Source organism: Rhinolophus sinicus, linkage group LG13 (assembly GCF_036562045.2).
Source record: "Rhinolophus sinicus isolate RSC01 linkage group LG13, ASM3656204v1, whole genome shotgun sequence".
Taxonomy (NCBI): Eukaryota; Metazoa; Chordata; class Mammalia; order Chiroptera; family Rhinolophidae; genus Rhinolophus; species Rhinolophus sinicus.
In genome coordinates, this window is record NC_133762.1 from 2,986,986 (window position 1) to 3,001,391 (window position 14,406).

At 45.9% G+C, this 14,406-nt stretch overlaps 1 protein-coding gene across 14 annotated transcripts in view; it reads left to right on the plus strand.

Annotated features, from left to right (window-relative positions):
- Positions 1 to 14,406, plus strand: part of APBA2 (amyloid beta precursor protein binding family A member 2) — a 153,107-nt gene that overhangs the window by 113,816 nt on the left and 24,885 nt on the right. For all 14 annotated transcript variants that reach the window (XM_074317906.1, XM_074317905.1, XM_074317900.1 and 11 more), the window contains 2 exons: positions 6,558 to 6,638; positions 7,691 to 7,727. In XM_074317906.1, the coding sequence (XP_074174007.1) occupies positions 6,558 to 6,638; positions 7,691 to 7,727 (118 nt within the window). The remainder of the gene's footprint in view (positions 1 to 6,557; positions 6,639 to 7,690; positions 7,728 to 14,406) is intronic.

Sequence of the window (14,406 nt, forward strand, 5' to 3'; positions counted from 1 at the left end):
CTCCTTTGGACTGGACAAAACCAAACGCATTACTCTCTAGTCGTGTGACACGTTTTGCTTTGACGGTGGAACGCCCTCCTTTCCCACAAATGGATCTCAGTGTGACATCCCGGTGTGTGAGGCGGTGACCTGGAGAGAAGAGTGTGTGGTCACTGCTGACCTCTGGGCCACCCACTCCCTTCCCTGTACCTCCCTTCCTTCCCTTAGGCCTTTGTGTCCATCGAGGGAGGTTAGTCCTGCACAGGCTGGTGGGTCACCATGCAGGGCTCTGGCCTTGAGTGGCCGCGGGTCTCATAGGCAGGCGTAGCCTACTGTTTCTTTCCGCGTTATTTTTCACTTGCAGTGAAGTGCACATAACATAAAACGTACCCTTCTGACTACAGTCATACCTTGTTTTATTGAGCTTTCACTTTATTGCACTTCGATCCTGCATTTTTTACAAATGGACGGCAAGACCCTCCTCCAGCAAAAAGACGACGACTCTCTGAAAGCTCAGACGATGGTTAGCATTTTTAGCCACAAGGTGTTTTTAAATGAAGGTGTGTTCATTGTTTTTTTTGGGTGTTTTTTTTTAAGACAATACTATTGCACACTTCATAAACTACAGTATAGTGTAAACATAATAATTTTTATGTGTACCAGGAAACCAAAACGCTTGTGTGGTTCACTTCATTGCAGTGGCCTGGAGCTGAACCCACAATATCTCTGAGGTCTGCCTGTATTTTAAAGTGTCTGATTCAGTGGCATTTAGTACAATACCTTGCAACCACCGCTACTTAGTTCCAGAACAGGTGTATCACCCCGAAAGGAAACCCCGTGCTTATTAAGCCGTCAGTCCCCCTCCTTCCCTCCCCCCAGCCCCTGGCAGTGACACGTCTGCTCTCTCTCTATAGATTTGCCTGTTTTTCTACATTTCATCTAAAAGGTATCATACGATACGCGACCTTGTGTGTCTGGCTTCTTTCACTTAGCATAATGTTTTCAGGTTCACCCATGTTATAGCACCTGTCAGTACTTCATTCCTTTTTATGGCTGAATAATAGTCCATTGAATGGATAGGCCACTGTTTTTTAATTCCTTCATCCATCAACAGACATTTGGGTTGTTTCTGTCTTTTGACTACTGTGAACAATGATACTGCAGGTTTCAGTGTAGACACCTGTTTTCAGCTCTTTGGGGGTCTGTACCTAGGAGTGGAATTGCTGGGTCATATGGGTATTCAGTGATTGACTTTTAGGGAATCGCAGACTCTTATCCATGGTGGTCGAACATTTTACATTCCCAGCAGCAGTGCACAAGGTTCTGGTTATGCTCAAGTAAGAAAGATTTAACAGCCCTGAAGCTTGGATGGTTTGGCCTCTGGGCTCATCTCTTCCCCCCTCAGGCCTGATTGCGCAGGGACTGCCTTTGCACGGACGTGTGTTTGTTTGTGCCCTATCTCGTCACACAGAGGGTGCAAGGCTGGCAGGACCGCTGAGTCCTGCCTCCACGCTGGAACGGGAGCTGTTCTGAGTCAAGACCTTTGTTATGTGTCTTCCTGTCCTCGATGGGTGGCACCCAGTGCAACATGGGACACACAGAACTCACTGGCTTGGGACTGGCCAGGTAGACTCAATCTTTGGATGGATTGAAACACAGAGGCCAGTTTAGAAAAATATGATTCTGCTCTGAAAGGCTGGCCTGAGCTCCCTGGATACGGCCGCCCGTTGTGGGGCTCTGTGAAGAGAGTGAACGAAGCAGTGGACATGCCATGCCATCCCGGTGGCCAGTGGTGGTGAGATTTTAGCAGACAAGGCCCAGAGAACAAAGCCAGGCCCCAGTAGGGTTTCCCATGGAGGTGGCAGCCTGTCAGCCCCCTGTTGAGCTGCTGGATTTAGCACATGACAGGACACCCAGTTAGACTTGAATTTCAGATAGACGATGAATAGTTTTTTAGTGCAGGTGTGTTCCATGATACATCTGGACGTGGGGGTGAGGGGAGTGAGGGGAGGGTCTCCCTTCCCCCTCTCATTCACAAGCCTGCCTGGAGATGTTTAAGAGACAGGCCCACTGGCTGATTTCCCCAGTGGCTCGTCATGATTCTTTTAAACCACACATTGGCTTTGATAAGATCCAGCTACCCGCACGGGAATAACTATTATGGGATAAATTCTTTAGCTGAGCTCCCATTGTCCAGGGAAATAGCACGGGAGTGACCTGAATCGTAAGAGGAACAGAAGAAAAACAATATTATCATTTTTTTGACGCCACCATGTCAGGGGACGGATTGAAGGGCTTGTGAAAGCTGAGCCGGTGCTAAGTCAGACCTTCATTCTGGCCACGATCCCGAGGGTTATGACCTCGGGTTGGCCCTGCGGGGAGCTCCCCTCGCGCAGCGGTCCCGGCTGACCCCTCAGTTGGATGGAGGAAGGCGTCTTTGTGAAATATCCGATCAGTAGGGAGAACGATGCCTTCATAAACACGGAACAGGAAATGATTGCACGGAAGGCTGTCACCTCAGACTTGGGATTTCTGTGACATGGAGTCATGTGTGAGAGGCAATAGGACAGTCCGGTGGGGAAATTGTGACATGCTGGGTTTTGAACTGATTCTCTGTCCCCAACATGAGCTCGTCACTGTGTCACTAATATGCTTGTCATTCAGAAGGGCTTTGAGGACAGATGGCGTGTGCGTGAGTGGGTGTGCACTTCCTGGCTGCTATTTCATGCAGAGCAATGTGGGTTATGTTGCTGTGTTTTCAGCGTAATCAAGTGGACAATATCAGAATTGACACTTTAAAAAAAATGCTAGCTTTAGTGTCACCAACTGCAGCCAAGACAGTTATTAGAACAATTCATTCAGATTAGAATATTTTTATTACAGGCCTGAACAGCTGTCCCCAGGGCTGGCAGGTCATGACCAGTCTGGGCCACACGATGGTGTTGTTCTCAGAGCCCCATGGGGGTTTGGGGGGGGGCGTCCCCACCACATTTGCACATTTCACTACCCACCCTCTCTGGGGGCGTGGCCATGCTGATGGGTTCCAGCTGATGGCACTAGAGTTACAGAGAGAAGCACGTGACCCTTCTCTACCAATTGGCCGTGAGCACCGAGGTGGCCCTGGCCAGCCTTTTATTTTGAGAGGTGCCTGGCTGCTGTATCTTGGGGAGGCCATGAAAGGATTTCAATAACATCTTTGATCTGAGATGCCAGGAGCCCCAGGTCCACGTGGGCCTCTAAGCATGATAATTTCAGACACCGTGTCCCATGATGCCCAGCCCCCAGCCCTCCCTGGAGATGAAAATTACAGCACCAGATGGGCCTTCCCAAGGAGACGCAGCACAGCCCACCCTCCAGCCTCTGAAAACAGCACTGCTGCTTTGCATGAGCTGTGGTTGTCATGGTGATGAGTGGTCGGAGGAAGTTAGAGAAGCTGTGGGGAGAAGTTGCCATTGGAAGCAGACGTGGTCACCACATACTGTGACCCCACACTGGGGTGTCCGACAGACGGGCATGGGGGTGCTGGCATCCAGCCTAGCTGGGTCATGAGCCCTGCTTGAAGCTGCACAGCCGCTGGCCAAGCCCTAACCCCGTGGGGCTGCGTCCCCCAAAAGGGACACCTCTTTGATTTGCCAAAGGCGCTGGGAAGAGTCTGTTTCCTACAGCTGTGTCCTTGGCTCAGCCAGAAACGTCAGGTTAGCCCGAGCTGTGACATTCATCGAAGGGGTGTTGTCTGCATTCACTCGGGCTGCTAGAACAGAACACCACAGACTGGGCGGCTTACAAACAACACAAACTCTTCTCTCACAGTCCTGGGGGCCGGAAGGCCACGATCACGGTGCCGGTAGATCCAGAGTCTGGTGACGGCTCACTTCCTGGTTCCTAGACACCCGCCGTCTTCCCTCGTGTCCTCACACGGCGGGAGGGTTTAGGGATCTCTCTGGTCTCTTTAAGGGCACTAATCCCATGCGAGGGGGCTCCAACCTCATGACCTCATCTCATCACCTCCCAAAGGCCCCACCTCCTGCTACCATCACCTTGGGGGTTAAGTTTCAACACATGAATTGGGGGGGACACAGACAATCAGTTTATAGCGCGTATGGAAAGTCCGTTTTCATTTGTCTGTCTGTTGGTTTGTTTCTCTGGGTGTTTGCAGATTACCAGAGCCCGTTCAGCTCCCAGAAGGCAGTGCAGGCCTTTAGGCAATGAAGTCCATGAACTCAGCCTAGGGAAGGTCCCCGGTTAGATATCTTTCAAATGAAAGGGTAAGATACTATCGTGCTCTAAGTGGACATAGCCAAGGGCCCAGACAACAGAGAGTGGTAGGGGGAATGTCCTGAGTTAGTTTTCCTTACGGTGGATGGGAACAGCGTCTGAGGTGAGAGCCCCTCTCGGACCCTTTGGGAGACATTGCCTGGCGTGCCTGGGCCGTTGTGGGACGTGCAGAGCCAGGGGGCATTGGGAAGCTATCTAAGAGTTCGGGAACAGACCTGGCCCAGTGGGACCCTTGCAGAACTGGCCAGCCAGCCAGGCGCAGCCCTGCAGGAAGGGGCCGTGAGCTCAGCTTGGCCAGCACGATCCACTGGGGAGAGTCCCCAGGGGGACCAGTGCCCTCGTCTGGGGAAGGATGGGTTCAGCTACTAGGAGGGAGGGCTGTGACGGAGGGACGCGCAAGCCAGCAGGCCGGAGCCCCGGCTTGCGACACACTACGACAGCCGGGTGAGGGCAGCGCCCACCTACGTGGTCTGAGAGCTCCGGGTTCAGGGGTGCTGACTGTCCTTTAGGCTCCCAGCAGAGGGGGGCAGGGACGAACCAGACATCTGACCTGCCGGGGCCTGAGCTGCGCCCCTGCACCCCTCCTCTCCAAGGAAGCCTCATTCCTTCCTGCAGCTTGAGCCCCGGTTTCCCTCGGGATGTGGCGGGATGTTTCCCTTCTTCCCGTGTGTACAAATCATCCCCCTCCTTAAAGCCTCGCCCGCGTTTCCACCTCCCATCTGAGCCATCCCCCCCCACTCCCACCCCCACTGACACCCACTGGTGTTGCTGTCACGGAGGGGACACACAGCTAATAGGAATCTGTTGCCTGTCTGGTGTCTTACCCTCCTGCTTCCCGCAGTGCCAGGAGGGTCGCCCCAGCTCTGTTCATTTTTCTCTTAGCTTCCTAGGGAGATTGAGTCAAGGGTCATGTTGGTGACAGTAAGGGACAGGGAAGGGAAGTGGCAGGGACACCTTGCTGTGCCTCCTAAGCCTGTGGGAACCTGGCCCTTAGCGCCTCTGCCCTCTCGCCTGTAAAGCAGGAGTGGGAATATCCATCTCCATGCGGGAAGGGATGTTATAAGTAATATATTTATTCACAAATAAATATAAATACCTACGTATAATACGTATTTGTAACATGAATACAAATTTACTTATAAATGTGACTCATCATCGTCATCGTCACATTGTTACTGTTTGATCATTTATTTCCAGAAAGTTCTGGAACTTGGCTTAAGATGCTGGCTCACCAGAACCCCCTGTGGGATTTGAACGGTGGTTTTAGCATTATGGAGCTGGCTTTTCTCGTCTGGGTGGTACTAGGCAATAAATAGAATGCAATGTACCTAAACTTTAAATCTTGTTAATTTGAAGTAAAGAAATGTTGATTCGATGTCTTGGCATGTCCTTGGGGCATTTTATTTTCTCCAGTAGAAGATTGCCTAATTTGCATTAACTAAAGAATTTAGAATTTGCATTAAATTAAGAATTTGGGTTGTTGTTTTGTTTTAAAGAAATAAGACTTTAACCCTTGCATATGGTTGACGGGAATGTAAAATGGAGGTTCCTCAAAAAATTAAAACTAGAAATTACCACATGACCCAGCAATCCCAGTTCTGGGGTGAAAGCAGGGTATCAGAGATACATCTGCCCACCCATGTTCCCTGCAGCTTTATTCACAACAGCCAAAAGGTGGAAGCCACCCACGTGTCCATCAAAGGATGTGCAGATAATTAAAATATGGTCCGTCCATACAGCGAAATATTATTCCACCTTAAAAGGAAGGGAATCCTAACACCTGCTACAACACGGGGGAACCTGGAGGACATTATACCAAGTGAAATAAGCTGGGCACAGAAGGACAAATCCTGTCTGATGCCACTTCTGTGAGGCCCCCTGAGTAGACAATTTGATAGACATGTTGGTGGTTATAGGGGCTGGGGAGGTGGGAGTGGGACAGTCTCAGTTTGGGAAGATGAAAGGGGTTCTGGGGACGGATGGTGGCGATGGTTACACAGCAATGAGAGTACTTTAGTGCCACTGAGCTGTGCACTTTAAAATGGTTAAAATGGTAAGTTGTATGTTATGAGTGTTTTACCACAATTAAAAATAATCACGAATTAATGAAACTAGAAAATAGGATTCAAATCCCTTTTTAGAAGTGTAAAAGTGTACGTGTTCACTGCAGAAAAGTTTCCCTGATGTCGCACACACACACACACGCACATTTTGCAAAATTGTATTGCGTCTCCAGTTTGGTGTCTTGTTTATTTTTCTAACGTATAAGAACCCCATCTTTACCTTTAACTTCCCGGTTCTAGGTTTGCAATGGTTTGGAGCAGCCGAGGAAGCAGCAGCGTTCCGATCTCAATGGACCCGTTGATAATAACAACGTCTCGGAGGTAATTTTTCCACGGATGAGGGTTCCTGGCTCGGGCCCGTGTTGGGGCTGCCGCCCTGTTGTGTCTGCTCGCCCCCAATGAAGTTCTCATCCCACCCAGTGCCTGTGGGCCCGGGGGGCCGGTCGAGCAAAGTGGGGTGTCCCGTAGCAGGATCTAGTCGTGGAGGAGGAAGGGCAGCCCCTCACCACATGTGTTCACGTGTTGACGATGGCATGTCGGGGGGGGGGTCACTGGTGCACCCCGCTTTCACTGAAACGCATTCTCCCCATTATCTGACATGTTCTAAACCGGGCTTCCTCAGTCAGTAGTGGCAGTGCTGGCATTTGGGGCCACATAATTCTTCGTTGTGGGGGGCCGTCCTTTGTGCGGTCGGATGGTTAGAAGTCCCTGGCCTACCCGCTAGATGCCAGCAGCATTCCCCCCCCTCCACCCCAAGTTGTGGCAACCAAAAATGTCGACAGACATGGCCAAACCTTCCCTTGGGGACAAAAATCATCCTGGTTGGGAACCACCGTTCTAAACCAACAACATGGTTTTAAAGAACAATCCCACGGAAACTAATACTGCCACAGTGGACGTTATTAAAATGAAGCCGGAAGCAAGAATTCCCCTTCGCCTTTTCTGGACGCCATAGTTTGGATATGTTCTGACGTTGATGAAATCACTGTGGCCACCCCTGGAGTGGTGTCCTGTGTCCTTCATGCCTGGCCATCCTCACGCCTACCAGTTGGAGAACCACTGGGTTGTGGGGTCTCTAGGACCCCTTTTAGCAGTGGCGTGCCAATGTGAGTGTCCCCAGGTTTCAGATGGTAGCCTTTTGTACCCACCCCATAATTCATTTTTGTGGACATTTATGGAAGCAGATTTTCCATTGGGAATTAATTACAGGTGCCCCATGGTGACTGGACGAGACTGGATTACTGTACGGAGCTGACAGCAGTCAGCCATGGCGTTTAGCGTCTCTGTCATGGGACTCACCTTAGCCTAGATCGGGTGGGCCACCTGCTTACAACTGTTACGTTTCTTTTTCTTTTCTTCGTATTTCCTAACAGACAAAGAAGGTGGCTTCGTTTCCAAGCTTTGTGGCTGGTAAGTGACTCCGAATTTTCTCTCTCAGGAGCCAGTTGCATTTTGATCTCAAAGCGTGTGGTGCTGTACCTTTTGGTTTTCTCCTGCAAAGCTTGTTTAGAAAGCACGGTGGAGACAGCGCTCTAACAGGGCAGGATGCCTGCACGTCTACGCCCACATTGGGTGGGTGGGGTGGGGACCCGGTTGATTGGGGAATGGTAGACCATCTCATCTCATTACACCCTCAGTAATAGCCTCACATGACACTGATGATTGAATTAATAGATTGAAATGTGTCCGTACAGGCAGCTAATTGTGCTCTGACACTTTTGATTGAGGGTAGATATAATTGCAACAAATTCAAGCTGTTGTTGTCTTTTCAGACTTCATTTTCTTTCAGTCTCCTGCCTTTTCTGAGGGGGTTAACGTGGCATTTCAGCATTCAGTAAAAACCCAAACGGGTTGGTGTCTTCTGTGTGGAGGTTCGGTGTGGGGGGCAGGCCGCTTACCTCGGAAGTGCATCTGGTAACCTTGGGGCTCCTTTACGAGGTACCCCAGCACCACAGCCTCTACAGTGGGATCTTTCTCTTTGCCGGAGGGTGTTTCCTACCCTTGCTAATGTGTTATAATAAAGGGTGTGAATATTATTAATTCTTTTAATAAGCTGCTAATTAATTTTTATGACTATTTATGGTAGCAAAGTAAGTTAATCTTCAGAAACAAGTTACTTTAAACCTTTCTTACCCTGTTTTAATTGTTACCTTTATGACAGTGTACTCTTGCATTCATTCTTTTTTTTATTCCCATCCCTCCATTCCTCCACCCCCCACCCCCTTTGGCAACCATCAGCTTGTTCTCTATATCCATGGGTTTGTATCTGTTTTGTTTATTCATTTGGTTTGTATTTTTAGATTCACATAAAAGTGGAATTGTATGGTGTCTTTTCTCTGTCTGACTTATTTCACTCAGCCTAATACCCTCTAGGTCCTTCCATGTTGTCGCAAATGGTAAGATTTCATTCTTTTTATGGCTGAGTAATATTCCACTGTGTGTATGTATGTATATATATGTATATACATACATGCTTATCACCTTTTCTTTATCCATTTATCTATTGATGGACATGTAGGTTGCTTCCATATCTTGGCTATTACTGGGATACTGTAGGGAACGTAGGAGTGCATATATTTTTTCAAATTAGTGTTCTGGGTTTCTCTGGATAAAGACCCAGAAGTGGAATTGCTGGGTCATAAGATAATTCTATTTATAATTTTTTGAGGAACCTCCATACTGTTTCCATAGCGGCTGCACCAATTTACAATCCCACCAACAGTGCACGAGGGTCCCCTTTTCTCCACATCCTCACCAACACTTGTTTATTGTTTTATTGATGATGGCCAGTCTGACAGGTGTCATGTCATATTTCATTACGGTTTTAATTTGCAATTCTCTGATGATTAGTGACATTGAGCATCTTTTTACATGTCTGTTGGACATCTGTGTGTCCTCTTTGGAGAAATGTCTGTTCAGGTCCTCTGTCCATTTTTCAATTGGATTGTTTGGGTTTTTTTGGTGTTGAGTTATAAGAGTGTCTTATATATTTTGGGTATTAACCCCTTGTCAAATATATCATTAGAGGACATCTTCTCCCATTCAGTAGGTTGTCTTTTCATTTTGTTGATGGTTCCTCCGCTGTGCAAAAACTTTATAGTTTGATGTAGTCCCATTTGTTCATTTTTTTCTTTTGTTTTCCTTGCCTGAGGAGATACATCCAAAAAGATGTTGCTAAGAAAGACGTCAGAGTGTTTACTGCCTATATTTCCTCCTAAGAGTTTTATGGTTTCAAGTCTTACACTTAAGTCTAATCCATTTTGACTTTATTTTTGTATGTGGCATAAGGAAGTGGTCCACTTTCATTTTTTTTGCATGTAACTGTCCAGTTTTCCCAGCACCACTTAATGAAGAGACTGTCTTTACCGCGTTCTATGTCCTCTTTGTCACAGATTAATTGAACTTAGATAAATGAGGGTTTACTTCTGGGCTCTCCATTCTGTTCCATTGATCGATGTGTCTGTTTTTGTGTCAGACCATGCTGTTTTGATTATTGTAGCTCTGTAGTACACACCAAAATAACTTCTCTTTTTTCACAAACAAAACATTTGATCTCGTTCTCAGAGCTCCATTTGCTTAGCGTGAGTGGGGATTAGACATGTTTTCAATTCTGAACATTATTCCCCATTGGAGGTTTGTTATGATTTCTCTGAGTAGTGCTTGAAAGAGCCATAGGAATTAAAAATGAATTCTCCCTGGACAATCCACATGGAACTTTTCCCTTTTCTGTCTACACTTCCCTCTCTGCAGTGGAAGATTTCTTGTGAATCCTTCCAGAAACTTCCTGGCCATATACAAGCCTACATATAGAGCATTTGCTTCAAATAGACGTTGCACTGGCCACTTGGCTTATTCATTTCTTGGTAGATCATGGAGATGACAGCCATACATCCCCCCGATTATTTAAGTGGCAGCACAGGATCCAGTGGCTTCACGTACGATGGGGTGTTATCAGCCTGCAGTCAGTGCAGCAGCGAGCGGCCGCGTGAATGCCTTTGTGTTCAGGGATCCTTTCAGAGAAGCGGTTCCCTCGTGAAGCAGGGTTACAGGCCAGCAGCACACTGGCTCAGAAAGAGATGGCCTTCCCCAGAGGGAACAGGTTACACGGCATCTGAGAGAGGTGGCTCACCAGCCCTGTGCGCCAGCCAACTGTGTGGTCGTCACCGCCGGCTGAGGGGTGAAAGGCGGTGACTTGTTTGCTTCACATGTGCGCTTTCCATCCAAAGTGACGCCAAACACTGTTTCATGTTTAGAAGCCGTTTGTGTTTCTTTTCCTCTGCAGCATCTCTTTCCTTTGCCCCTTCCTTATTGGATTTTTGGTTTTTCTTATTGACTTGTACTACTCTTTACATATAAAGGAAATGAGCCTTTCGATTTATATATTGCAAATGCTTTTCCCAGGTTACCATTGTCGTGTAATTTTTTGCACCTTTTTTGCTTTGCTGAACCTCTTATATAGTCAAATGTATTCGTTTTTTTTCTTTGAGGTTTCTCAATTTTTGAGATTAGTATAACCTTCACACACCTAAGATTATTGTTTGAAATAAAGCTTTATTCTAGCATGCTTATGATTTTATTTTTAAATTATTTAAATGTTTAATTTATCTGGAATTTCTTTTGGTATATGGATTAGAGGAACTGTTACATGTTAAGCATTTTATTCCACTAGCTAATGAGTTGTGCCCAAGCTATTCCATGAATCTTTTCCTCACTGACGTGAAACGCTGCCTTTATCATACACAAAATTGCCACGTGCACCTACGTCTGTTTCTGGCTCTCTTACGCTGATTTGCCCTTTCAAGTTCCAGAACTAGGCTTCTCTGTTTATCAGGTATTTACACTGCGTTTTATTCCCTGGTATGGTCACTTCTTGTCCTGCGACCATTGTTCCTGTTCAGAAATTTCCCGGGTCCTTTTATATATTTAGTTTTCCATAGAAACTTTAGAATCAGCTTATCTAGTTACACACTAACAGTTCCTGTTGGTATTTTTATGGTATTTTGCTTTATTTAATGCATACCCTGCATTAAATGTATCTATGTAGGGGAAAGTGTCAGCTTTACAATACAGAATCTCATCACATCGGGGCTTGTTTCCATTTATTTAAACTTGTCTGTCTTCATGAATAAAACTGTATTCATGAAAATTCAGCACACATGTTGTTAGTTTATTCCTTGGTGTTTGTTCCCTTTTATTGTTTCTGTAAATCTTTTGTTTCATTCTTTTTTTTCTCACTTGTTGCTATTTGTAGCTACAAAGAAAGCTATTGAGTTTTTTCATATATTAAATTTGAAATCACTGCCTTCATGAATTCTCTTATTTTTTAAATTGATTTTTAATTGTTTTTCTTGGCCCCCAGTGAGCTCCTGGGTTTTCTTGGCTTATAATTGTACCCTCTCCAAATAAGAATTATTTTTGCCACTTCCTTTTGTGTTTTCTGTTATTGTTTTCTCTTGTCTAATTGGGTGGAGTAGAGTACAGGGAACAATGTAATATATGATATACAATAGTGGCATAAAAAATGACACCTTTTGAAAGATCCATCCATTTAATTATTTTATCATAGAAAATTACAAACATATATACAAATAGAGAGAATAGTATAATGAACTTTGTGGTCTCACCAGCTTTAGTATCTACCTACTTGTGACTATTGTTGATTCGTCTACACCCCTATCCTCTCCAAATTATTCTAAAGCAAAATCTCAGACCTCGCATACCCTCTTTAAATGTTTCAACTACGTATCTCTAAAATACAGAGACTCTATTTAAAAAAATTCATTCCAGTACTTTCATCAGTCGTATCAAATTCATATCCATACTAAAATAAAATGACCAATTCTGCATATCATTAAACCCCAGTCAATACTTACATCTCCCCAGTTTGTATTGTGCTTGGGTGAAGGGCGTCCAGATAAGGGCCACACGTTGAGATCGGTTGACGTGTTTCCCGATTTTCTTATGTCTCTTGTTTCATCAGTTCTCCATCCATCCCTCTTTTTTCTCTCTTACAGTTGTGTTGTTGTTGTTGATGGTGTTGTAGGAGAACCTGAGTCATTTGTGCTACCGAGTCCCCTGCACGCTGGACGTTGCACCTTCGTGGTATTGTTCACCACGATCCTCTGTCCTCTGAGTCCTGGAAAATGTCTGGGTTTTAGGTAGAGAGGGACTTGAGCAGAATCCGTTAGGTTGTGTGGGTCCAAACACCTTCCTAGATATTCTTGTGTCCTTCCATCAAAAGGCTCACGCTGTCTGTCTCTCTTTTTGTAGGACTAGCAGCCATTAAGGATGATTGTGTCAGTCCATTCATTGATTAGAGGTTGCAAAATGGTGGGATTCTAATTAAATCATTTCTTCTTCAGCTGGAAATCTTTACCTGGAATTCTTCCATGCAAAGAAACTTTCCCTCATCGAGTGTTTGGCTTTGCTGAGTACAGTTTGTATAGGAAAGGCAGGTTACATGCTTGACATCTTCCCTTTATTTAAAAATTTTAAAATTAATGAGTTTCTCTAACAACCTCTGAAGATAACCAGTGGGGTTTCGTACACAGTCACCCAGAAGTCTTGAGTGGAAATGTAGTTGTTGAGTTGCAGTGTATGGCTAACGTTATCCTTAGTGACTGTAGTTTGGCTCTACTCTGCCTGGTGCTTGAGGCTGGTCCCCAAGTCCTGTCCGTGTGACCCCACAGTCTGATAGCCTCCTTGCTTCCCGGTATGACTAGATATTTCAGGACCATCTTCACCATTTCTTGCTTCAAGACTAGACCAGTTATTTCTCCAAGCAGAGCCTGGCAGTCATGGAGACCATAAGCTGGGCACCGTTGGGTGGTCATTGCGGCTGAGTTGGTCAGACAGGTAGGAAATGCATAGACGTGTGTAGGGAGATGGCCCCCAGTGAGCGTCTGGTATTCAGGACCTTGGGTAACCCCCGCCCCTTGAGAGTAGGCTGGACTTACTGACTTGCTTCTAATGAATGAGAGTATGGCGGAAGGGGTGGGGCTATCACTTCCAAGGTTAGGTTACAAAAAGGCTGTGACTTTTTTCTTGATCTCTCTTGCTTGCTTGGTCGCTCTGCAGGCAGCAAAGTTGTGAGTGGCTCTGCCAGGTGCCCACATTGCACAGGACTGATGTCTCTGGCCAGCAGCTTCGTAAGTGAGCTTGGAAGTGGGTCCTCCCGTGTTCTAAAAGGGCTGCAGCTCTGTGAGCTCCTGAGCCAGAGGCACCCAGCTTCCCAACCTATAGACATGGGGATAATACATTTGTCATGTTAATTAAGCTGCTAAATTTGGGGGTCATTTGTTATGTATGAGGTCAGACAATTGAGTTCGCGAACTCATCTTAGAAATGGTGCTACACACCTCATTGCTGAATATCACTACGGTCACCTTCGAAGTCCTCCCCTTGGGAAGCTATGCACTGATGTCAGTGCCTAGTCCACCCTTCAAAGCTATTTTGGAACTCTCTTTCTGGAATGGCCATCAGAGCTGTCGTCGTATTTACACTTAGTGTCCTGAATGGCATCAAAATATCTTCCTTTCAATATTTCCTTTATCTTCGGGTAAAGAAAGAAGTCACTGGGGGCCAGATCAGGTGAGTAGGGAGGGTGTTCCAATACAGTTATTTGTTTACTGGCTAAAATCTCCCCCACAGACAGTGCTGAGTGAGCTGGTGCATTGTCGTGATGCAAGAGCCATGAATTGTTGGTGAAAAGTTCAGGCCGTTTTCGTCTAACTTTTTCACGCAGCCTTTTCAGCACTTCCAAATAGTAAACTTGGTGAACTGTATGTCCAGTTGGTACAAATTCATAATGAATAATCCCTCTGATGTCAAAAAAGTCATACCTCGTGTGTGTGTGTGTATAATATATATAGTGTGTATATATATTTAGTGTGTATATATATTTAGTAAATATATATATATATATATATATATATATATATATATATATATGTAAATAAACTGCATGTTTTTGAGGTAAAACGCGTTGTGATTTATACTGACACTTTGTCAGGACTGTGGGATTTTTACATTTGCACCGTCTTTTTCCTCTGCCCCAAACCCCTCATTTCCCATTTCTCCTGTTCCTCTC